Raw genomic sequence first — 23,697 nt, 5'->3', positions numbered from 1 at the left:
GAACACTGTCTGCTGCACTTTTGTTGAGGCTGATACCTGTCGGGCCACAAGTCCTCTCTCTACCTGTGGAGCTGTCTCGAGGCCCTTCCTTCAGAATCTCTGTTTGAGGGAACCCTGGTGCTCGCCAACAGTCCTCTTTGCTGCTACTTCACATTTCTCACCTGCTCTTGCGTTTTGAATTTAGGAAATGGTAGAAGCAGCAGGGGAGGATGAACGGGAGCTGGCTGCAGAGATGGCAGCCGCGTTCCTCAATGAAAACCTCCCAGAATCCATTTTCGGAGCTCCCAAGGCTGGCAATGGGCAGTGGGCCTCTGTGATTCGGGTAATGAACCCTATCCAGGGGAATACACTAGACCTTGTCCAGCTGGAGCAGAATGAGGCAGCCTTTAGGTAAGGGCCTGAGGTCAGTTGGGGGTTTGGTGATGTGAGCAGGGTTCTTGGCATTTTGACTGATCCTGGCTTTTCCTTCTTGGTCTATTTTTAGTGTGGCAGTGTGTAGGTTCTCCAACACTGGTGAAGACTGGTATGTGCTGGTTGGTGTTGCTAAGGACTTGATCCTGAGCCCTCGGTCTGTGGCAGGGGGCTTTGTGTATACATACAAGCTTGTGAACAATGGGGAAAAGTTGGAGTTTTTGCACAAGGTAAGAACAAACTTCGGTTCTCTTGCACAAAACTTCTGGATCGGGTCTTATTTGGTGTGTGTGTGTGTGTGTGTGTGTGTGTGTGTGTGTGTGTGTGTGTGTGTGTGTTTATGAGGCCATCTGACTTAGTGTTGGCTATGTAACTTGCTTTATGGATCAGGCTGGCCTTGAGCTCAAGAATGATCTTACCTCTCTGCCTTCTGAGTGTTGGGATTACACCACCATGTTGAGCTTGTCTTTTATAGACTAGTTTGTTGACTCGAAATCATCTTTGTGTAGGATAGAGAACTTACTAAGACCTTCATGCTTTAGTGAGGTTTCTGTGCCTGGCGCAGGAAGCCATGTTCTCACCACTTTCAATGTTAAGAGGCACGCGGTGAGCTGGTCCCTTGTTTACTGTGTTACTAAGCAGTTAAAGAATTAGCATGTCAGGAAGTTAGTATTTAATAGGAACAGTTTCATTTTGGGAGAACAGCATTCTGTGATCACTGGGCAGTGTAAATACATTTAATACCCCTGAAGCATACACTCTAAAATGTAGGGTTTTGTTGTTTCTATTTTACTACAATGTAAAATACAATTTTAAGATTTTTATTGACATATCTGAGTATACTCGATGTCCTCAATACTAGAAGAGGTCATTGGGTCTCATTACAAATGGTTGTGAGCCACCATGTGGTTGCTGGGAATTAAACTCAGGACCTCTAGAAAAGTGGTCAGTACTCTTAACCACTGAGCCATCCCTCCGGCCCCCCTACAGTGTACTTTTTTAAAGGGCTATTTTATGTTCTGTCCTCTATTCTGACAGTACCTACATCTGCCTGCTTCCTCTTGGGAATAGAGTATATCACACTCTTTATGCTAGGCATCTCTTCCTTAGAACTACGATGTCACTTTTCGGTATAGTTTTTCTCGTTCCTCCGCAGGCCTCGGTTGCTTCTTGGATGTTAGGGCTTTGCTGTTCTTCCTCGTGTTGTGTGTTAGTAACTAGTACAGGCTTGAACAGCATTCCACAGCACTGGGAAAGCTTCTCTTTGGAGGCATTTCTTGCTGGGGACCTACTTACTCCAGTGCATTGCTTTGTAGGGATTACTTGTTGCATTTGCAGTTTATTTGTATGGTGAGCAGAGTGAGTATGGTTTGCTGCCTGTCTTCTGGTTTATGCTTACATAGTTCTATGTCCAGGGTCTGGTGAGTGGCTGAAAGCTGCCATTATGTTCTTTTCACAGACTCCAGTGGAAGAAGTCCCTGCTGCCATTGCCCCATTCCAGGGGAGGGTACTGATTGGTGTGGGGAAACTTTTACGAGTCTATGACCTGGGGAAGAAGAAGTTACTTCGAAAGTGTGAGAATAAGGTAAATGTGCTGTTATGGGGCATATTCACAGCACCAGTCCTTAAAATCGTATTATGAGTGTCTCGGAAAGGCAGTAGGTAATCTCAGTTCTTTGTTCTTAGCTCCTCCAAAAGAGCTTCCTATCCTGACTTAGAAGGAATTTATTTCCACTATTCAAAAAAGTAGCTTCTATAGGTGTACCAGTGAATTCCCATTATCCAAGCACTGAGGAAGCCCAGTCAGCAGGAGTTCAAGGCTGGCCTGGGCCACATGGATGCTCTCTCTCAGAGCCAAACAAGATACACAAGATGGATCATCAGCTTAAGGCACTTGCCACCAACCTTGATGACTTGTGTTGGATTCCTGGGACCTACAAAGTGGAAGGAGAAAGCTGACCTAAAAGTCATTCTCTGATCTCCATGTGTACATGGAATGCACAATTAAAAAAAAAATTTAAGCCAAGTAAGGACTGGGGTTGTAGCTCAGTGGTAGAGCATTTGCCCAACATGCATACAACCCTGTGCTTAGAACTCCAGAACCCCATTCCACCCTTACTCCCAAAATAACTCATAATCTTCAGTGCTTACTATAGATTGATGTTCTTTGATGTATGCACTTGGTGTATTGTGGTTAGGTAAAGCTGGGCTTTTAGATTCTGAATTCAAGGATCACAAAGATTGCCAATTTTGTTTTCTGTAGCATATTGCCAACTACATATCAGGGATCCAGACAATTGGTCACAGGGTAATCGTGTCTGATGTCCAGGAAAGTTTCATCTGGGTTCGCTACAAGCGTAATGAGAACCAGCTCATTATCTTTGCTGATGACACCTATCCCAGATGGGTCACCACTGCCAGCCTTCTCGACTATGATACTGTGGCTGGGGCAGACAAGTTTGGCAACATTTGTGTGGTGAGTTGATGTTGGTTCTTTGGGTGACCGTGACATATGGATGGGAAAGCTGCCTCAGTTTGTGGGGTGGTTAAACAATGGAGTAAGGGTTATATTCTCTAACATGAAAAGTCAGTACAGGTGTAAGATTCGATCCTGCTCAGTCAGGCCCAACTCCTCAGTAAATCTTTATGTTTAAGCCATCCTACCTCTCTTGGAAATCCCTCAGGGCCTGGTTCACCTTCATCTTGTTCATAGAACAAGAGTCCGTGATGATGGGTGGTTTTCAGCCCAGCCTCATTTCTCACTCATTCTCTGGTCTGTCTTTGCTCTTGGCAGTGATGGGCCCTTGTCTGTGGTTTATTCTCTGTGGCTTCTCACTTAAACAGCAGAAGACAGGCTCAAGCCCCTGTGTAGGTTGCTTGCCAAGACCCAGGGCAAACATAATTCTTGGTGAGTAGTGTAATCTTCCATGGGACTCAGTCTAAGATTGTATCCCTTTTTTTTAGGTGAGGCTCCCACCTAACACCAACGATGAGGTGGATGAAGATCCCACTGGAAACAAAGCCCTGTGGGACCGGGGCTTGCTCAATGGGGCTTCACAGAAGGTAAGATTGCAGAAAGGACCAAAAGGGCCATTATTAACAAGTGCCCCCTTGTGTGTGCTCCTTTACCTGTAATACACAGATACTGAGATTTTCATAAGGTGTTTATAGCACCTATCTTAGGATTTCTGTTGCTGTGGAGAGGCACTACGACCACAGTAACTCATAAAGGAAAACATTTAACTGGGGCTGGCTTATAGTTTCAGAGGTTTAGTTCATTTTCATCATGGCAGGAAGCATGGCGGCACTCAGTTAGGTATGGTGCTGAGAGTTCTACTTCAGGGTCCCCAGGCAGCAGAAAGAGAATGCCACCCTGTGTGTGACCTTGGGTTTCTGATACCTCAAAGCCCATCCCCTACTAACACTTCCACCAACAAGGCCACACCTCCCAATACTGCCAGTCCCTGTATGGTTCCCTTTTTTTTTTTTTCCGGAGCTGGGGACCGAACCCAGGGCCTTGCGCTTCCTAGGTGGTTCCCTTTTTTTAAAGATAGAATCCCAATATCAGATTATTCTGAAATTTGCTGTATGACCCAGGCCTTAGCCACCTAAATGCTATATAGGCATGTCTAAAGAGGTTTTTCCATAGGAAGTAATTATTAGAAATGTTTGAACTCTGCGTGTTTTGAAACACAAAGCTCTAAGTGATGAAGAAAATGAAAGCATCTTTAGATTTCCATAAGTTTTGGGTTTTAAAAGCTGGTGAGTGGTTCTGGGCTGTGTGTGGCTCAGTTGGTGGAGAGCCTGGCGTTCATGCCTGAGGCCCAGGGTTCCATCTCTCCAGGGCAGGGGAAAGAGAAGTGAAAGGCAAAGTTGCCAAACTGTTTTTGATTTGCAGGCAGAGGTCATCATGAACTACCACGTTGGGGAGACAGTGCTGTCGTTGCAGAAGACCACACTGATCCCTGGAGGCTCAGAATCACTTGTCTATACCACTTTATCTGGAGGAATTGGCATCCTTGTCCCTTTCACGTCTCATGAGGTTGAGTACCCACGTTGCCCTTACTTTGATTTTCCTCAGATTGTTTCTTGGTGTTGAATCTGCCTAGGATAGCAAGCCTTTACTTATAATTAGGAGCTTTCTAGAAACTGTATAAAGTAACAGTTAAGGTACCTAGAAAACAGAATCTTGAGTTCTTTTAGGAAGGTCTTGCATACCATGGTATAAGTACAGGGTTATATTCTGATCCCAAAGCATCAAAGTAGCAGTCCACAGACTGAGAATGGTGGTCTGGGATTGCTGTCTGGTGGGACATTTGCCTGCCAAGAATCAGTGGCTTGGAGTTGGGTATGGTGGCAATTAGGTATAATCCCACACTAAGTGGACTACTGTCAAGAGGATTTCAAGTTGAAGGCCAGACTGAGGTCTGTAATAAGATCCTGGCTCTTGTATGTACTTTGTTCTGTAAATTACTTCTTTCTTAGAGACAGAATCTGTTTCTTCTGTTAGGACCACGACTTTTTCCAGCATGTTGAGATGCACCTGCGGTCTGAGCATCCTCCTCTCTGTGGACGGGACCACCTCAGCTTTCGTTCTTATTATTTCCCTGTTAAGGTAATTTGGAAAAAGGAATCCTGTGCCTGCCCATTCACTGACCTTTTCTGTCAGCCTTTGTTTCTTAAGATTCAGATAGTTTTTGATGGGACATGGTGATGCTTCAATTCAGCGCTTAAATAGATAGACCATGAGTGATATTTATTGTGCAACATAAATTACAACTGTATAAACTCATGATGAATGTGTTGATGACATTTAAGATGTTATAAGCTGGGCTGGAGAGATGGTTCAGTAGTTTAGAGCACTGATTCTTCTTCTAGAGGTCCTAAGTTCAAATCGCAGCAACCACATGGTGGCTGACGACCATCTGTAATGAGATCTAATGCCCTCTTCTGGTGTGCATGAAGACAGAGACAGTGCACTCATATACATAAAATAAATAAATCTTTAAAAAAAGATATTATAAGCTATTGCATAGATTTTTTTCCTAAAATTTCATGTGCATGCACACACACAGACCCCCTTAGTGACTGAGCATTGAGGAATGGGTTGATAAAGGACATGTGGTTGGTGATAATCCTTTCTAGAAGGCAAAAGACAAAAACTGCACTGGGTTTTGCCATTCTGAACCCTGGCTAAGGGAGTGGGGGTTCACCTTAGACGCTCTTGCTTAACTTTGCCCTCTCTGACTCTTCCGTGTCTTAGAATGTGATTGATGGAGACCTTTGTGAGCAGTTCAACTCCATGGAGCCCAACAAGCAGAAAAATGTCTCTGAAGAGCTGGACCGAACCCCACCTGAAGTGTCCAAGAAGCTTGAGGATATTCGGACCCGCTATGCTTTCTGAATCCATCGTTGTCGGGGGGCTCGCCAGAGAGCCCCTCTTGTTTCCATCACTGGTGTCTGGCTCTTGCCACACAGCAGGAGAAAGTGGTGTAGCGTTTAAGACTGCAGCTGAACGCCTGGTCCCCTCAGTTGGCACTGGGGTCTGCTCCTTCACATAGTGTGTGGCCCTGCGCTTCGGCGTGGAACTCCGTATTCCTTATTCCCAAAGCCGCCCCTGCATGTGTGATTTCTGGCTCTTGTCTACTTTTGTACACATTCTTAATTCTCATTTTGTTTTCCTGTAAATACAGTTTTGTACAATGTTGCTTTGTAAGGCGGAGGGAGACAGGCTAAGGTGTTGCAGTGTGGCTCAGCCCTGCCCTCTGAACCCTCCTGGATATATAAAACTAGTTTTTAAGGTGTCCAGCATGCCTGTAGTTTTTTGTTGTTTCTTAGTTCTTTCCTGGGGATGAGAATTCTGGAGAGAGGCTTGAGCCCAGATTAGAACAATAATTGGATCTTTTACTTCTTGGTTCTTTACATCATGGCTCTAGTGGTTTCTTAGCATGTCTTGGTTCTTTGCTGTGGAGGTAGAACATGAGCTCACCCCACTACTCATGGATGTTGAAGGGGCTGCTTCCCTCCCCCTCAGGTTTTTACCACTGTGAAATCTTAGAATATTAAATTTGGCACAATTCCCAGTTAAGGAGTCTGACTTCACAGTGCTTGATTAAGTGACTCCTGAGGTTTGGGGCAGAGTGACCAGGGACAGATGCGCCTTCATTCTAACCTAGCCTGGAGATAGTCACACGGAGGCCTGGAGGAGAGTGTCCACAGCCCAGGACACAGGAGGGTAGACTGATGGCAGGCATATAAGGAAGGACTGACCACCATCGTTCTGGCCAGAATTGTCCGTGACATAATTAGAAGTTCCTCCTGGCTGGCTTTATGGGAAGCCCTAATCTTTAAGGTAGCTCTTTAGCACATTGAACCTAGAGATTGCCCCAGGTCTCCACTGGTCTTCATAATTAATAAAGTTGCTTTTAATCCCAGCACTTATAAACAAACACAGGCAGACCTTTGAGTTCCAGGTCAGCTAGGAATATACAGTGAGACCCAGTTTAAAACATACACACGAACTTGCAAGAAGTTTGTAACCGTAAGTGAGGCTGCATCACTTGTTTAAGGGCTCCACCATGTCTCTTTGGGTGAATTGAGCGAGCAGGTAAATAGGGAGCTACCTTAGCCTTATTAGACCTCACAGAGACTATCGGGGACTGAGAAAAGGAGGCTCTGTCACCTCGGGACCCTGAGTCATTGCTTTGCTCCTCCCTCTGTAAATCCCCTGCTACTTAGATCTAACAGCTCACCGATCTCAGCTGCCTCAGCTTTCCCCTGACCTCACCGGGCAGAGGGTTTGCAGATGTGGCTTCCTTCGGAAGATCTCTTGCCAAGAATAGCATTCCTATGGGGAGGGGGTTCAAGCTGGACTGTGCCTGGAATGTTGCTGTTTTTGGTTTGTGTAAATGGATTGCTAGCAGGACAGCTGCTAGAGCTGGGAATGTTCTGCTGGCTCACAGGGAGAGAGGGCTGATATCCAGGATGTTGGCCGCTCTCACAGATCCCAGCCCGTCTTGAGAGCCAGAAACACTTGAGGTATTTTTTTCATCCACCCGGCTTTCAGAATCTGTTAATTCCTTGGTTCTGTTTTCTATTCAAAGTGGAAATGCTGTGTTGGCTTGCATGAGTCACCCAGTTGCTCATCTACATATGAAATACTGTATGTGTGTATATTTTAAGTTTATGCATGCTTAAAATTAATCTCTTGAAAAATGCTGTGGGGGAGGAGATAGCTTAGTGTGGGGCACATGGTAGCGATTCAGCAAACACTTAAACTTGGCTGTTGGTTTTTATATTTGGGGACCTGAGTTCTAGTGAACTGAAAACCACACAAGCCAGCAGGTCTGTTTCTTGGGAAACTTAAAAAGCTGGACACGGGAAGAGTTTGTAAATACCAGCTCTACTCTTAGTCTGTTCTATCCCTAGGTAGGAGGAGGGTGTTGATAACCTGACAGTCTCCCACTCAGTATGGTGGCCAATGTCGTGAAGCCTTGGGCCTGTCTGATTTCCTTAGATTAAAAAGGCTTGGGAACTTACAGGAAAAACCAGGATATCCCAAGTCTAAAAGCTGGCTAGGCCACCCATGTTTCACATTAGGAGATGAGAAGAAACCCATCACCATGGCTCTTAACCCAGCCCCAACATAGGACTCGAGATCAGAGTAGGCACCCGGTGCCTACCCAGAAACCTTGCTTTTGAGTATTTCTAAGTCTGATGGAAGTGATCCTCACTAGCTGTGACTAAGGGTTTGTTCAAAGCAAAACAAAAAGTTGAATTTGGAAGTTACAGTTTTAGAAAAGAGACAGATGAACGAACATTCACCTTGGCTGAAGGGCTGTCTTCAGACCCTGTCAGAATCCAGAGGTAGCCTGCCTGCCTCTGGTTCTGGCCCTTGCCTGGCTCTCCTATTTGCAACCCATAGACCCACACAGCAGGCATAGCCCCTTCTGAGAGGCAAATTGTTGAGATTTTACTTGTTGGGTTTTTTGTTTTGTTTTGTTTTCAATTTAGTGGGCATATATAGACATGTGCGTAATTTCCTCCGTGTGGCACTTTCAGATCAAACAGGTTTTCAGGCTTGGCAGCAAGTGCATTTACTGACTTAACAGCTCACCAGTCCAAGAGTTGCTTTTGATAAGGTTTGGGGAGAGTCATAGTCTCCTTTTGAATGGTCGTAATAATGTGTGTGTATGATACATGGGAGTAGAGACAAGCACTAATATTTGCTGTGGGTTCCAGGGACTGGTGCTGTCAGAGAGACACACTGGGGATTCTGGCCAATGCTAACTAGAGAAGGCAGCTTTACTCATGAAGCCTTGAGGAACATCTGCTAGAGGCCGTGTGACAAATCTGTGGAAAAGCACTGGACAGTGGAGTCTGATAACTCGAGTGTGGCTGTGGTAGCAGGAGTGTTGACGGTCGTGAGGATAGTCCGAGAGGCCTAGGCTCAGCAAGACCTGACCATCTTCATCCTGAACCGCCAGCCTGTAAATCGAGCACTTGGAGGAAGCTCATCACACCAGGTCACCTCTGAAGAGGACACAGTGGTATCTTCTGCATGACAGAACAGCCTTGGCAGAGCTTTTGTGCAGGGCCTGGTGTGGTCCGAGCACAGCGAGGGGATGTGGAGGTGGAGAGAATTCGCTGGGTGCATACCAGTGTGGGCACATTGTCTTCCTGCAGTTCAGGGAATCCAGTTTTCTCAATCTAATTAAGAAAGCCTTTCTCGAACACCACCATTCATTAGCATTTAGAATAGGGCAAGCCCTTGTGTCCAGGCCAGCTTTGTGGAGTCACTTGAGTGGCCCTTACTGAGAGAGGCTGTTTTCAAGTTGAGGAAATCGAGTCTACCTCTCTTATTGATAACGATGCTTTCAAAACACCCACCACCACCATTGCAGTGTCTAGCGGTGGGGAGATGAAAGAAGGACCCTCTGGGGGATGGGGATCACCACCCGTAGCTACTCCAAAATCAGTCATAAAATTAGAGAAGAGTGGTGGCACACACCTATGAGCATTACACTATAAAGTAAAACCGTAGACTAGTTTGAAGCTAGCCTGGGCTACATTGAGATCCTATTTAGGAAAAAAAAAGTTTGCTATAAAAACTTGGCGAAGAGGGCTGGAGAGATGGCTCAGTGGTTAAGAGCACTGACTGCTCTTCCAGAGGTCCTGAGTTCAATTCCCAGCAACCACATGGTGGTTCACAGCCATCTGTAATGAGATCTGGTACCGGTCATACAGATATACATGCAGAACATTGTGTATGCAATAAAGAAACTTGTGGAAGAAAGAGGTGCTGTCCCAGTTGCTTGGGGACTCGTCACCATTACCAGGAAAGTAAGTGTCTGTGTCTGCAGGCGTGGCTCAGCCTCCAGAAGTTACCATGAGGGTTGTCTCAGGCTTGTGGTTAGACCTCAGTAACCAGCCATGTGCATTCTTGGGTAAACCACCTCCCTGCGCTCAGGTCTGCCTGTAGATGGGTTAACTGCCCCCCCCCCCAAAAAAAGAAAAAAACCAACCTCTTCTAGGCCCAAGCATCAGCTGTATTCGTATTCAATTTTGTCATGAAAGACTCCAGGTATTCAGGAGAGGGCCTGGAATTTTTCCCTAAAAACCAGTCCAACCTACATAGAAACTAAAGATACCCCCAGATTCTAAAGACACCCCATATTCACCCTCAGGGCAGTCCCCTTGCCTTGGCTATGTTTGAGGCTCCCTCCTACTCCACACTCCAAGACAGGCTGGGGCCACATAGCCCCGCCCCACCCTGCCCTTGCTGGTTCCGGTTCCAGAATCAAATCTGAGCTGCTGTAGCTTGCATTCCCCGCCCTCTGAGAAGACCGTGGGCTGAGGGGCCACGACAGCCTGTCCCACGTAGCATTTACTGCCACAGCCCCAAGGCACCTGCTCCAGGCCTTGAGCTGCATAAAGCTTCCAGCAACTGGGAGAAGCCCACCGCCTGGCAGGTAAGCAGAACTGATGGTTTTCTTTTACAAGGTGGCTCCTTCGCCTTTGCTGTCTCTGATGAATACCTTTCCCTCATCGATTTAACAGCCAGAGAGACTTGAGCACAGTCGACAAGGTGCTGGCTAAGAAGCTCTGAAATGGTATGATCTCTGCTACGGTTTTTTTGTTTTGTTTTTTTTAACCTTTGCTTTCACAGCCTTGCAGGAGGAAAAACAGAGCCATATAGCTATCAAATTGACTTACCTGTGTTTCCGTCCGTGTTTTGTCGTTGGCAAATGCACTCTCTGTATTGTTTTTGGCTTCCTGGAACTGCAGATTGCTTTAGGTCTTTACACCTTGTTATGCCATGTGTGTGAATTATTACTTGTATGAACCTCCTTGTTAAAGCTTAATTGAGGCTAGCTGGCGTGGTGAGGCAATCCCGTAATCTCAGCACGTGAGAGGTGGAGGTGGGAGGGTTAGTCATCCTTGGCTACTTAGCAAGTTCAAGCCCAGCCTCAAAAAAATTTAAAAAAAAGAAAGAAAGGAAAGAACAAGGCTGGGGAGAGAGGTGTCAGTAAAATGTTTGCAAGGTGCTGAGGACCTGAGTTTTTCCCTAAAACCTGTGTGAAGAAACACTGGGCATGGTAGCATGGGGAGGTGGGGACAGGCAAATCCTTGTAGCTTGCTGACTGGGCAGTCAAGCCTGCTTGGCTAGTTCCAAGTCAATGAGAGACCCTGTCTCAAAGGTGGGCAGTGACTAAGGAATGGCGCATAAAATGTTTCTCTGGCCTCTGCATTGCAACACACACACACACACACACACACACACACACACACACACACACCACACACACGGGTGGGAGGCATAGATGAGCCAGTATTTCTGAAATTATAATAAAGTGCTTCTACTTTTACATTTTGCTGCTTTTTTTCCCTTGTATTAAACAGGGTCTTACTGTGTAGCCCTGGCTGCCCTGGAACTTGCTATGTAGCCCAGGCTAGCTTCAAACTCTGCCTGTGTCTACCTCTCCACCTGGCAGTAACCATTATTTTAACCATCTATGTGGTATTTGCCACATTAACAAACTCTTCTCAGAATGTCTTTGGTCCCTGTGAAGTTCAGTTGTTTGTAGATGTTTTTGCAACCAGCAGCTCAGCTTCCGTAGAGAGCTGTGAACATAAACATATTCAACATATTCAAACCACCACACCACCTCAGCCACCTTCCACAGCATAAACCTAGGAGGTCTCAGAGGAGCATCGAGACACCCCGGAAGCCTGTGGGTTCTTCTCCTGGTCCCCACACCACAGCTTGCTGCGGTGGATTGCAGGGTAAACATGCGGTGCAGCATAGTGAGCCTCCTTGGCTGAGCTGGACGGATCCCGGTGCACTTAGCACCACTGCTGGATCTGGCGGCCATGGGCTCTCACTACACCTTGGGTGCCTTGCTTTCGATTAAGAAATGTGGACGCCTGTGCAGAGTTGGCATGAGCCACCACAAATAAACATCTGTCTCTGTCAAAGCTTCGGGGAAGGTACCAGAGCAAACAGAGGCAGGTAGAAAAATGGATTCGTTTTCTCAGTCAAAACATCTTCTTTTGATCATTTTTAGCCTCGCTGTTCTTTTTGCCTCCTCCCCAGAGCTTGTTCTCCACCCAGAAGAAATACTTGGGGCGAAGGACAAGGGCGTTTTTGTGACAGTGCTCATAGTGTACATGGGTTAGCTCCCTCTCGGGAATTACAGGACATAGTTATTCATTTCTGGTCCCCTGATACTCCAGTGTGGTAGGTAGGGACTTTTACTCTCAGGGGATTTTCCAGGAAAGAATTGAGACCGACGTGGCACAGTGTGCAATAACTTGGCTTGTATGTGTACAGCAGGCTGATTCACCTAAGGTAATGACATAATACCTTGATTCGAATATAAAACCGAGGTTAGAAAGAATATCGGGAAACAGAGGTGGTGTGAATGAAGCTTCTAGTATATCTCATGCCTCAGAAGCATCCAAAGGGCTCTTCCAGCCCAGGACTTTCCCTGGGCCAAGCTGAACAGGATGAGAAGGTCCAGGAAGGCCATGTTCTCTGCCCTTTGAACAGTGTAGACCGGGAGGCTGAAAAGGACTGGCCCACTTTGTTAGACTTTTTTTTTTTTTTTTTTAATCCCTGGCCTGTCCTGAGGACAGACGACTGGATGTCAAACTTCCTTGGTTGATCCTCCCAGTCTCAGGCCTCCTCTCCCTTCAAACTAGCAATGTCACGACTGTCTTAGTTACTTTTTTATTGCTGTGATAAAACACTGTGACCAAAGCAATTTAAAAATGAATTTATCTGGGCTTGTACTTCTGGAGTATTAGAATTTATAATGGTGGATGAAAGGAGTGGTGGCAGACGGTCTGAGTCGCAACTGAGAGCACAAATCTGGATCTCCCAGGCACGAGGCAGACAGCGCACTAACTAGAAACAACAGAGCCCGCCCCTAGTGACATACTTTACTTATACCACAGCTCCTAGTCCTTTCTAATATTCCCACCAACCAGGATCAAGTATGCAAATGCCCAAGACTTACGGTAGACAGACATTTCATTCAAACCCTCACATCACCTCAGTCACCTACCACAGCGCAGTCCTAAGAGGTCCAGAAGGAGCAGTGAGACACCCTGGGAAGCCTGTAGGTATCGCTTCTGGTCTGCTGTGGTGGATTGCAGGGTAAACATGTGGTGCCGTCTAGTGAGGCTCCATGAAGCTGGGTGGATCCCGGTGCACTTTGCACCACTTGCTGGGTCTGGCGGGCCATGGGCTCTCACTACACCTCAGTGCCTTGCCTGTGATAAGGAAATGTGGACGCCTGTGCAGAGTTGGCATGAGCCACCATAAGTAAACATCTGTCTCTGTCAAAAGGTTTGAGGAAGGTACCAGAGCAAACAACAGAGACAGGTGGGAAAACGCACTTATTTTCTCAGTCAACAAACTCATGGGAGAAGCTGGTTGTATATTGGGAACCCAAGGTGGGGAGTGGGCTCTTCAGCCTTTGAGATAGGCATGTAGCTTGTGTATGGAAAGTGGGGACAGTGACCCTGTCCTCTGGGTCTTGAGGAAAGCTCAGTGTTGAAGACTGCAAGCAGCTGACTAGGAGGAAGGAACAGGGACAGTGGTGGCTAGCAGAGTAGGGTTAGGATGAATGACAAATTCTGGTGAGCTTCCGAGTTGGGCAAGGGAAAGGGATAGGCAGAGGAAAGCGCAAGATGGGACAGTGGGAGCCAGGCCTGACTTGAGTAGGTAGGATTTAAGGAGGCACTGAGATCCTGTGCTGACAGCTTCCAAGGCTGGGCCAGAACTGGGGACCTAGAATGGATTGGCCTTCTACCCCATCTCAGGCTTTGCTGCAGAGCTGCTGAGAGTGGGAGCCCTCACTCGGTTAATGTCTGGTACAAGGAAGCCTGGCCTGAGACGTGGGTCGTGGGACTTTGGGGGATCTGGTTCTACTCCCTCTGCCAGAGCCTATGATTCTCTTTAGATGACAGCCTGGGACAAGGAGGGGTTTTACAGCTCTGGGAAGTCTGTAGAAGATCTCTGGAAGCCATAGATGCTACAGTCTCTACTCTAAACCCTTGCCCCTGAGACTTCACTGTCCTGAGGCTTCCTGTCTTGGGTTTGGGAGGAAGAGGCATCATTTCTGAAAATACTATCTGGATCCTTAAATCTGGAAGAGACTCTGGAAATTTGAGAACTCTGGCCCCAGGCCTGGAACAATCCTGAGGGAATTCTGTGTACTTGTGTTATGCGTGCGAGCCTGTATGAGAGCCATGTCCCTCAACTGTGAGGCATCTCTTGGGACCTGAGCTGTATTGGGCCTGGGAACCTACCCCTGAAGCTTCCAGGATTGCTCTAGATATAATGGCAGCCCAGAGGGACTGCTGCCTCTGCCTGGAGAACCAGCCAGGCTGCCCCTGGGACCCTCTCCAGGATGGGGGTTGTACATGGGTTGGGACGTGGCTTTAATTAGGAAGGTTCTGGTAATGAGCCTAAAAAGTCAGACAGATAGGGACTTCTAGCCAGCTACAGAGGAAGATCATCCCCAACTTAAAACTTTCCAGGGTATCTATCCACCAGCTTTCACAGCACAAGAAAGGTTGAACTATGACCTAAGATTCTGCAACCAGAACCCAGCCTCATGTCTGGCCCGGCCACTCACATGTCCTCTAAGTCATCTTCTGCTCCCAGCTGTCAACCCTCCTTCATCCTCAACAACCAGCACCCTCTTGCTTCCTTGTCTTTCATTGTCCTGTGTCCTTGGTGTCTCTCTGCAGGCATTTCCCCTCTCCCACTTCCCCACCCATACTGTTGTGCCAGGGATCTTGCAAAACCCAAATTCTACCACCAGACAAGTCTCCAGGCCCTCTCCCCAGCTGCTGATAACCTTTCGACTTCTGGCTTGACCACTCCTCTAACTGAAGTTGCAATCTCTCGATAGTGGTGCATTTCACTTAGCAAAGTTCTCAAGGTTTCTCCTGGTTGTAGAATATGGCAGGGTTTTCTTCTTCAAATTGAAAGACATGGTATATACATATACATATATATGTATGCATATGTGTGTATATGTATGTGTTGTGTGTACATGTAATATATATGTATGCATATATGTAATGTCTATGAACATGTATATGTATATGCATGCATATATGTAATGTATATGCATACACATATGTTTCATCTGTCCACAGACCCTTGAGTTGCTTCTGTCTTTGTCTTTGTCTATACTGAAGAAAGCCACTATGAACATGGGTGACTTGAACTTCCCCTCTAGTCTTTGTTTTCAGTTCTTCTGCTGGATCATAGGCTAATTCTATTTTTCAATTTTTTTTTTTTTGAGGCACCACCATACCCTGCTCATGGGTCCCATCCTTATCGAAGTTTATTTTCCGGCAGTCACTGTTCATAATATCCACCCCATGGAAATGTGGTGTCTCAGGAAGGCATTTATTTACGTTTCCCTGGTGACTAATGACCTTTTCAGATGCACGTTGTCTATTTGTGCATGATCTTTAGCAAACTATCTAATGCTACCATGTTCTGATTAAATCGTTATTGGAGGGAATTTTCTTTTTTGAGACAGTGTTTAGCCTTGGCTGTCCTGAAACTTGATCTGTAGATCAGACTGCCTCTGCCTCCCGAGTGCTGGGATTAAAGGCGTGTGCTACAACTGCCCTGGCAGAAGGAATTCCTTATAAGTTCTAGGTCTTAACCTCTTATTGGCTAGATTCATACATATTTTCTTCACTCTGTAAATTGGTCTTTTACTCTGTTATATCCTGAGTGCACAGACTTTACACTCCCCACACCACATCTTTATGCACTCTTTAATTTTTTTTTTTATTTTTTAAGATTTTATTTTATTGTATGAGTACACTGTAGCTGCCTTCAGACACACCAGAAGAGGGCATCAGATCTCATTACAGATGGTTGTGAGCCACCATGTGGTTGCTGGGATTTGAACTCAGGACCTCAGGAAGAGCAGTCGGTGCTCTTAACCACTGAACCATCTCTCCAGCCCCCTTTAATTTTTTTAAAAATTTATTTATTTATTTATTTTATGTAAGTAAGTACACTGTCACTGTCTTCAGACACACCAGAAGAGAGAATTGGATCCATTACAGATGGTTGTGAGCCACCGTGAACTCAGGACCTCTGGAAGAGCAGTCAGTGATCCTAATTGCTGAGCCATCTCTCCAGCCCACATTCTTTAATTTTTAAATTATTCCTATTTCTTTGTCCACGTCTCTTGGTTGACACAAGTTAATTCCATGTCAGTTGCTGCCCAAACTTTACATTATTATGTAGTTTTGCTTGGTTGGCTTGGCTTTTGAAACCTGCATTAATTTTTCTTTTTTAGTGTTTGGGTGGTGTTTTGCATGCATGCAAGACTTGGCACCATGTTCATGAAATGCCCATGGAGGCTAAAAGAGGGCATCTGATTCCCTGGGACTGGAGTTAGGGACAATTATGGGTGGTGCTGGGAACCAAATTCAGGTCCTCTGGATGAACAACTGGTCTTTTTAACCACTAGGCTATCTCCCTGGCTCTCGCTGTCTGCAGTTTTTGGTATCCTATCTGAGAAATAACAACCAAGTCCAAAGTCAGGAAACCTTTTCTTTCGTCTTCTCCTAGGAGCTGATAGCTTCTAATCTTACATTTCTTTTTTTTTAAACATTTGTTTATTTATTATATACAAGTACACTGTAGCTGTCTTCAGACACACCAGAAGAGTGCATCAAATACCATTACAGATGGTTGTGAGGCACCATGTGGTTGCTGGGATTTGAACTAAGGACCTCTGGAAGAACAGTCAGTGCTCTTAACCACTGAGCCACCTCTCCAGCCCTACCCCTCATCTTAAATTTCTTAAGCCTTTTGTTAGCTTTACTGATTTTTATTATATGAGATTATGAGAGGTCTGGGGCTGGCACTCTGGTTCAGCAGGCAAAGGGATTTGCCTCCCCTCCAGGCCTGATGATCTGAGTTTAGTCTCCAGGAACCACAGGTTAGAAGGAGAGAACAGATTCCTGCAAAATGTCCTTCCACACTAAATACATGTAACGATTTAAAGTATGCTAATCCAGAGATACACAAGAGGAACCATTTGTCTTCAGTTCTAAATGAGCAGACTAGTTGGCCAGGAATTCGCCTTCCTCCAGCCTCAGGCTCTTGACTTCTAAGATTACAAGCTTGTGTCACTTTCCTGACAGGTCACGCATCATCACCTCTTACACTATAGCTGCACACGAATTGCTAGTAGGGACTTAAAATGTGGCTTCTCATGCTGAAGGTCTGAGATAGAGCCCCACAGGCTGGCTTTTTCTCCCAGGCTCTTAGATGATTCATAGTGGCTTAGCTTTCTTCAGTATAGACAAAGGCAGAAGCAACTCAAGGGTCTATGGCCAGAAGAAACATATATGTGCATGTGCATGTGCATATGCATATACACATGCATATACATATATATACATACATATATTACACATATATACACATATACGTACATATACCATATCTTTCAACTTGAAGAAGAAAACCACATGCTTGCTAAGGCTAAAGCATCTCCCAGGAAGATGCTGGCTACTATGATTAGGCAGCCAAGCTTGGAGGAGTGAGAGTTTGCAAGTGACACAGGATCACTTGTCCACAAGCCTTGTCTCTTTTGGCCCCTGACAGTATGTCATGGAGATGCCTGTAAACTGAGAGCTCTGTCACCTTTTCAGGTAGATGAATTGAGAGTACTGCAGCCACCACTGTTCTGAACAGAGCTGCAGCACACATCTATGACTCTGGCTTTATTTCCCCCAAATAAGTATTATTTTCTTTAAGAAGCTGACTGAAACTTGGGTACCTGGGAACTTGGGTAGCATATGTGTTCTTCAAAGGAGTCTCCAAGAAGACTGATCCCTTAATCTCAAGCCTCTGTCTGTCTTCAGTGGGGAGAGGCAAGTGGCAAGGGACAGCCATGATACACATGGGAGCTAGCATTGTGGGGTAGGTAACGGGGGTGTGGGAGAAAGCAGCTATGAGGGGGCAGTGTTTGGTGGCTGAACTTGGTCAATGCTCATGGCTCCTTGAAAAGCTCTAGTCAGTCTCCCCACCTCACAGATGGAGAAATGAGACCCAGATAGCCCCAATGTGCCCAGAATCATGCCTGAGAAGGCAGGGCTATGGGAGGACATTGGACAGACCTGCTCAGCCTCCACCGCTCTGTCACTCAGGCTGCCCCAGTGACCTCATTAGATTCTAAACCTTTGTGGTACCCATTCTCTCTTACCACAGGGGAAACCAGGAGTCACTTTGCAGATCCTGACCCATCAGATAACTAAGCCAACCCTGAGGCTAAACTCCTACCTACCCAAGTAGGCCTGGTCTCAAGTAGGTTGTTTTGGTTGGGAAATCTGAGGGTTAGAGTCAGTCTTACAGTTCCTGGGAACAGCCCCCTTTGTGCCACCAGCTCCTCTGTACTCTGGCAGGCTCTGAATGGTGGGCCCTCATAGTGAACATTGACCAGTTGGGCAGTGAGGATGGGGTAGAACACTGGACAGCTGCAGACAGCCTTGAGCTCGAATCCTAGCCACTCCTCCTGCTGTCTACAACACCTGTAACTTGGAGCCACAAAATGGATTGAAAATGGCATCTCTCCAGACTACCTTATGGCTATTAAGATGGCGATGAAGAGAGAGAGAGAGAGAGAGAGAGAGAGAGAGAGGCAGAGAGAGAGGCAGAGAGAGAGACATAGACAGACAGAAACGCGCACACACACACACAGAGACAGAGAGAGAGACAGAGACAGAGAGACAGAGAAACAGACAAGAGAGAGAAAGTGGGAGAAGAACGAGTGCAATGTGAAAAGATTGGAAGCGTGTGCACTGTTGATGGTGCAAGGGGACACTGACCATCCCATAAACAACAGAAGAATTACCATCTCCAGTTCTTCCACATCTGGATATGTACTGAAAAGAATTATGAGCAGGGTCTCCAAGGGTATTTATACACCCATGTTCATAGTGTGTTCACATTCTTATTAGCCTCTTGGTAAGAAGCAGCCTACCATACACAGAGGAAGGGAGAAGTCATATGAAACATAACTGTACAGAGAAATACTACTCGGCCTTAAAAAGGAAGGAAACGAGCCAGGCAGTGGTAGCACACAGCTTGAATCTTAGCACTCGGGAGGCAGAGGCAGGAGCGTCTCTGTAAGTCTGAGGCCAACCTGGTCTACAGAGCAAATTCCAGGATTGCCAAGTCTACACAGAGAAAAACCAAGAAGAAGGAGGAGGAGGAGGAGGAGGAGGAGGAGGAGGAGGAGGAAGAGGAAGAGGAAGAAGAGGAAGAGGAGGAGGAAGAGGAGGAGGAGTAGGAGGAGGAGGAGGAAAAGGAGGAGGAGGAGGAAGAGGAAGAGGAGGAAGAGGAGGAGGAGGAGGAGGAAGAGGAGGAGGAGGAGGAGGAAGAGGAGGAGGAGGAGGAAGAGGAGGAGGAGGAGGAAGAGGAGAATTCATGGGTGAAATAAGCCAAACACAAAAGGATAAAAAATTTTTGATCCACAGGGTTGGAGAACCAGAAAGAGCAGAAGCAGAAGCAGAGTTTCAGTTTTGCAAGCTAAGAAAGTTCTGTATTTAGTTGGGGCTAGGGGTTGTACAGCAACATGAATAATGTTCAATGCCACTGAACTGTGCACTGAAAAACGATTAGAATGAGAATCTGAGGATTACCTGGAATGCTCATCTTCCTGTCTCCAGCTGCCAAGTGCTGGGCTCATCTGGGTCACCGTGCCCAGTTTTACTCAGTGCTGGGATTAGCCCCAGGCTTCGTTCTTGCTAGGCAAGCATTCTGCGGACTGAGTCACATCTCCACTCCTCTTGGCTTTTTCTTTTTAAACCACACTTTTACAAAAAACAAAACAAACAAACAAAAAAAAAAACCCAACCTTCTCACAGGAGTTCTATGGGGATCGAATAGAGCAATACAGGCGAACCCTTGAGCCAGGTCTGTGGAAACCAAGCTTCTTGCTTCGAGCAGCGTTGCAGACTCTGGGCATTGATGAGTTGCTTGTCTTCAAGAACTGCTCAGATTTGGGTGGGAGAGACTGGGGATTTTGAGAGGCTTCCTAGAGGAACAACTGGGGCCCTGTTCAAAGGATTCCTTCTGTTTATGAATGAGTGGATTACACACATTGGAAAGTCCCTGGCAAGAAAACCGAAGGGCAGTTAGGAGGGTGGAGAACGGGTGGACTAAACTGTATGTGTGGCTGGTTGCCTCGTGGACTGGAGAGTTCTCCTCCAGTGGAAGCAAGTCAGGAGGGATTGGGGAGCTGCAGAGGAAACTCCCGTGTGGCTTGAGGACAAAGCCAGTGTGTGTCCCTGAGACTCTGTGCCTTTCTGATGTGATCAGTCCAGGCCCAGGTTATAGGCAGCAAGTGCGTGTGCACACGGGCACAGGGGGTTGCAGCACACCTTGACCCCAGCCTTACATTCATAGAGTCGTAACAGCTGCTTTGGTGTATCTTGGGCCATGCCCAGCACTAATAGAAACAGGCTGAATCCCAAATCCTTGCCTCACTTGTGCCACAGGCGCTATTGCCACCTGAAAACCAGGCCTGGGGTAAGCTGCTGCCTGAGGCAGCCAGAAGCTGGTATGGGATTTGAACTCACACATCTTTGGCTGGACCTCTTGAATCCCCGTCCCTATCTCCCAAGCAGGCTGTACCTGCCCTTTGGCATCCTGTTCAGGTCCCGATGCTCTGCTAGGTGCTGACCCAGCTGCCACAGTTTATCCCCGTCCCTGAGCAGAGAGAGTCAGCACTGCTGGATTCCAACCTGGCTGGCTTCACACCATTAGTGGGTACTGGCTTCCTTGGGAGCTAGGCTCAGCCTGCTCAGCGTTATAGGATCTAAGGGCAACAATAACCTTGACCAGGAGCCATCTTATTCCATTAAATGGATCTAGTTCAGTTAGTAGCATGCTTGTTTAGCATGCATGAGACCATGGGTTTGATCTCCAGCACTGGGGAAACTGCACTCAAGGCAAAGGCAGGATGACCAGAGAAGTTCCAGGTCCTGGCTATGTGGGGAGTTCGAGGCTAGGCTGAGCTCCAAAGCCAAAATTGAGTGGGACCCTTCTGTATAACTTTCTCCCAGGGCTCAAAGTGCCCTCTGCCATAGTGTTGAGTTCAGCTCATTTTGTCCTTTTGGTGACTATGCGTTTGCAACCCGGCTCTCTGGATGCCAAGACCAGAATTTACCTAGCACCATTTTAGCATCTGCTGGGCGAAAAATGCCATCCTAGTGGCAGTGACTCAGTAGCCTCCTCTGACTCAGCTCTCTGGCCGGAATGCTACAATGCCCACAGTTGCAACGGAGGAGGTCCAGGTAGGGACAGTCTCAAGGGAATGTCTCCACAATCCTATGCCAGGCAGAGAGCAAGGCCTCTGACAGACACAAGCTCAGGAGTCAGGGAGCCCATTATGGAAGGTGGGTCTGTCGGTTCAGCATCTGAGGAAACTGGCCTGAAGATCTGTGCTAGCTGCTGGGTCTAAGGGACATGATGGGGTCCTCTCACTGGCTGTGGACTTACAGACATGCAGGCCTCTCCTTCCGATCTTCCTATGGCCTCCTCACTATCCTGGGTGGGGCTGTGGGAGGGATTCTGTATGACGGATGGAGAAGCTACCTAGGGGTTTCCCCAAAGCCTCACAGAGGGAAGAAGGTGGCACCTTTCTCTCCCCAGGTTCCTTTTCTCCTCCTGCACTGGGTGACTTCCTCTGTAGTCCTCCGGATGACTTCTCTGGAAGGGCTGTCCCAGGCACGAGTGATTGATGAGGGTTAAGCTGTAGACCAGCTGGACCAGCTGAGGCTGGACAGGAGCCAGGTGCTTTCCATATCTCCCTATAGGCAGGAAAATGGCTTTCATGAGATGCTCCTCCAGAGAGGCTGCGGCTTGGTCTTGTTCACTGCCGCTCCCTCTTTGAAGAGTGAGAGAAAGGCACTTCTTTCTCTGTCCTCAGAAATGGTGTAGGCACCACCATTGCTTACCGTCACACAAGAAGGTCAGAGTTCTGAACTCCTGACCCAGCCCTGTGAGGAACGGCCGTCTGGAAGAACAGGCGAGGGAGAGGAGGAGGAGAGAGGAGGAAGCTGATTCGGGTACCAGAGCACTGGAACCTTGCCAGTCTTCCCGAAAAGCCCACGACATTTCTGGAAATTTTAATGTTTAAACTAGTTCTTAACGCGTTGTTTAAAAATTAATCGAGGCTGGGGACGAGCTCGGTGGTAGTGAAACTTGCCTAGTGTGCAGAAGGTCCTGGCACAATCCCCAGCACCACAAAAGTAAAATCAAATAAATCATGGATGTGATGGTATGGACCCTATAGTCCCATCGTTTGGGGAACAGAGGCAGGAGGATCAGGAGTTCAAGGTCATCCTTAGCATACATAGTAAATTGGAGGTCAGCCTGGGCCATGTGAGATCCCGACTCAAAAAACAAACCAAATATATGTGTATCTGTACACATGTATTTGTAAAGATATATTTGTATACAAAACAAATAAATGTATACAAAACAAATAAATGTATGTATACATATATTTGGTTGGTTTGGTTTGCTTTATCCACACAGTCTTAGATTCATAGAACTGAGCGTATTTGAGGCGGATTTGCTCTCCTCTAGAACTAGAGGCTTCTGTGCTACAGCCAGGGGAGCCTACCCTGATATATTCGAGCTCGAACACATAAAATCTGTGTTCAGACTCTGAACCTGCCAGGATACCCAGGTCACCGTGACAGCACCAGATCAATCAAGCTGCATCTGACTGCGGCCTACCTACTGTTCTCCCCTGCCCTCCCCTCCCCTGCCCTCCCCTCCCTTCACTTTTTCCTCTTCTCTTTAGCTGCATCAGGTGGCTGGGTTGGGAGAATGTGACCTTTCCCTTTTGCCTCCAGACTCTCCCTCCCATGGAATTGCAGCTGGAGTTCTGCGACAGCATCTACTTAAGTTTAATGCCTAGTGTGCCGCTCGCCCACCAGCTGCTGAGTACGCCACCCTCCTGTTGCGGGCATCTCAGTTCCAGGGTTCCGGGCGCTGTCTCCTGGCCTCTGCTGGCACCAGGCGCGTACACAGAGTACACAGGCACATGCAGGCAAAACGTCCTCCGTCCATCCAAAGCAAGCAAACAAAACAAACCCTAAAAGCAAACAAAATGTAATGAAATATTTTTAAGGATATAATTATTGTGTCATAGCTGGGAAGAGTGGCCCATGCACTCAGGAGACAGAGGCGGGAGGAAACAGAGATGGAGACCAGGCTGGACTGCACGGAGAGTTCCAGGCCAGCTTGGGCTACATAATGTTTTTTTTAAACAACAACAGAGAACAACATCATTTCTTTGCAGTGAAAACATAGGAAAGTCCAGGCCTTGCCTCACTGTGTCTGCTCACTCCTGTCAATTAAAAAAAAAAAAAAAAAAAAAAAAAAAAAAAAGACCGTGAGCCAACGAAAACAACTCTCGCAGGTCGCCTGTCAGAACTTAAGTTGTTCTCGTCTCCTTGGATGACCGTTGTATTAATTTTCACACACATAAATGTACACAGTGTACTCCGGGGTCCCTGGCCTAGGAATTCTGCTGCTTCCTGATAGGAAACGGTCCCCACAAAGCTGCCTGTGAGGACGGTCACTGCGGTATAGCTTGTAGAAGATTTAGATGGCAAAGGGGGGAGGGGGTGAGATGGCCCGGTGGCCAAAGGCAGGTGATCGCTGCAAAGCCGAAAGAGCTCACCACTCCAGCCCACACCGTGGAGGGA

The 23,697-nt window shown here is 47.0% G+C and overlaps 2 protein-coding genes across 7 annotated transcripts in view; both read left to right on the top strand.

Annotated features, from left to right (window-relative positions):
- Positions 1 to 6,499, top strand: part of Sf3b3 (splicing factor 3b, subunit 3) — a 37,517-nt gene extending 31,018 nt beyond the window's left edge. For 2 of the 3 annotated variants that reach the window (XM_006255620.5, XM_063277936.1), the window contains exons 19-26: positions 185 to 390; positions 485 to 641; positions 1,871 to 1,996; positions 2,675 to 2,887; positions 3,376 to 3,474; positions 4,310 to 4,453; positions 4,922 to 5,026; positions 5,675 to 6,222. In XM_006255620.5, coding sequence (XP_006255682.1) covers positions 185 to 390; positions 485 to 641; positions 1,871 to 1,996; positions 2,675 to 2,887; positions 3,376 to 3,474; positions 4,310 to 4,453; positions 4,922 to 5,026; positions 5,675 to 5,815 — 1,191 coding nt within the window. In that variant the 3' untranslated portion in view covers positions 5,816 to 6,222. Of the gene's footprint in view, positions 1 to 184; positions 391 to 484; positions 642 to 1,870; positions 1,997 to 2,674; positions 2,888 to 3,375; positions 3,475 to 4,309; positions 4,454 to 4,921; positions 5,027 to 5,674 lie in introns of all 3 variants that reach the window. The other variant, NM_001106187.2, reaches the window with a different exon arrangement.
- A 1,547-nt stretch (positions 6,500 to 8,046) lies between these two features.
- The window catches only part of Il34 (interleukin 34), a 66,209-nt gene continuing 50,558 nt past the window's right edge, over positions 8,047 to 23,697 (top strand). Inside the window, exon 1 of one of the 4 annotated variants that reach the window (XM_039097933.2) lies at positions 8,047 to 10,382. The gene's annotated coding sequence lies outside the window, so the exon portion shown is untranslated. Of the gene's footprint in view, positions 10,383 to 10,508; positions 10,524 to 23,697 lie in introns of those variants that run through there. The other 3 variants (XM_039097930.2, XM_039097932.2, XM_063278199.1) reach the window with 3 other exon arrangements.

This window comes from Rattus norvegicus, chromosome 19 (genome assembly GCF_036323735.1).
Source record: "Rattus norvegicus strain BN/NHsdMcwi chromosome 19, GRCr8, whole genome shotgun sequence".
NCBI classification, from domain to species: domain Eukaryota; kingdom Metazoa; phylum Chordata; class Mammalia; order Rodentia; family Muridae; genus Rattus; species Rattus norvegicus.
The sequence above is the reverse complement of the archived record's forward strand: the minus strand, read 5'-3'. Positions and strand labels throughout refer to the sequence as shown.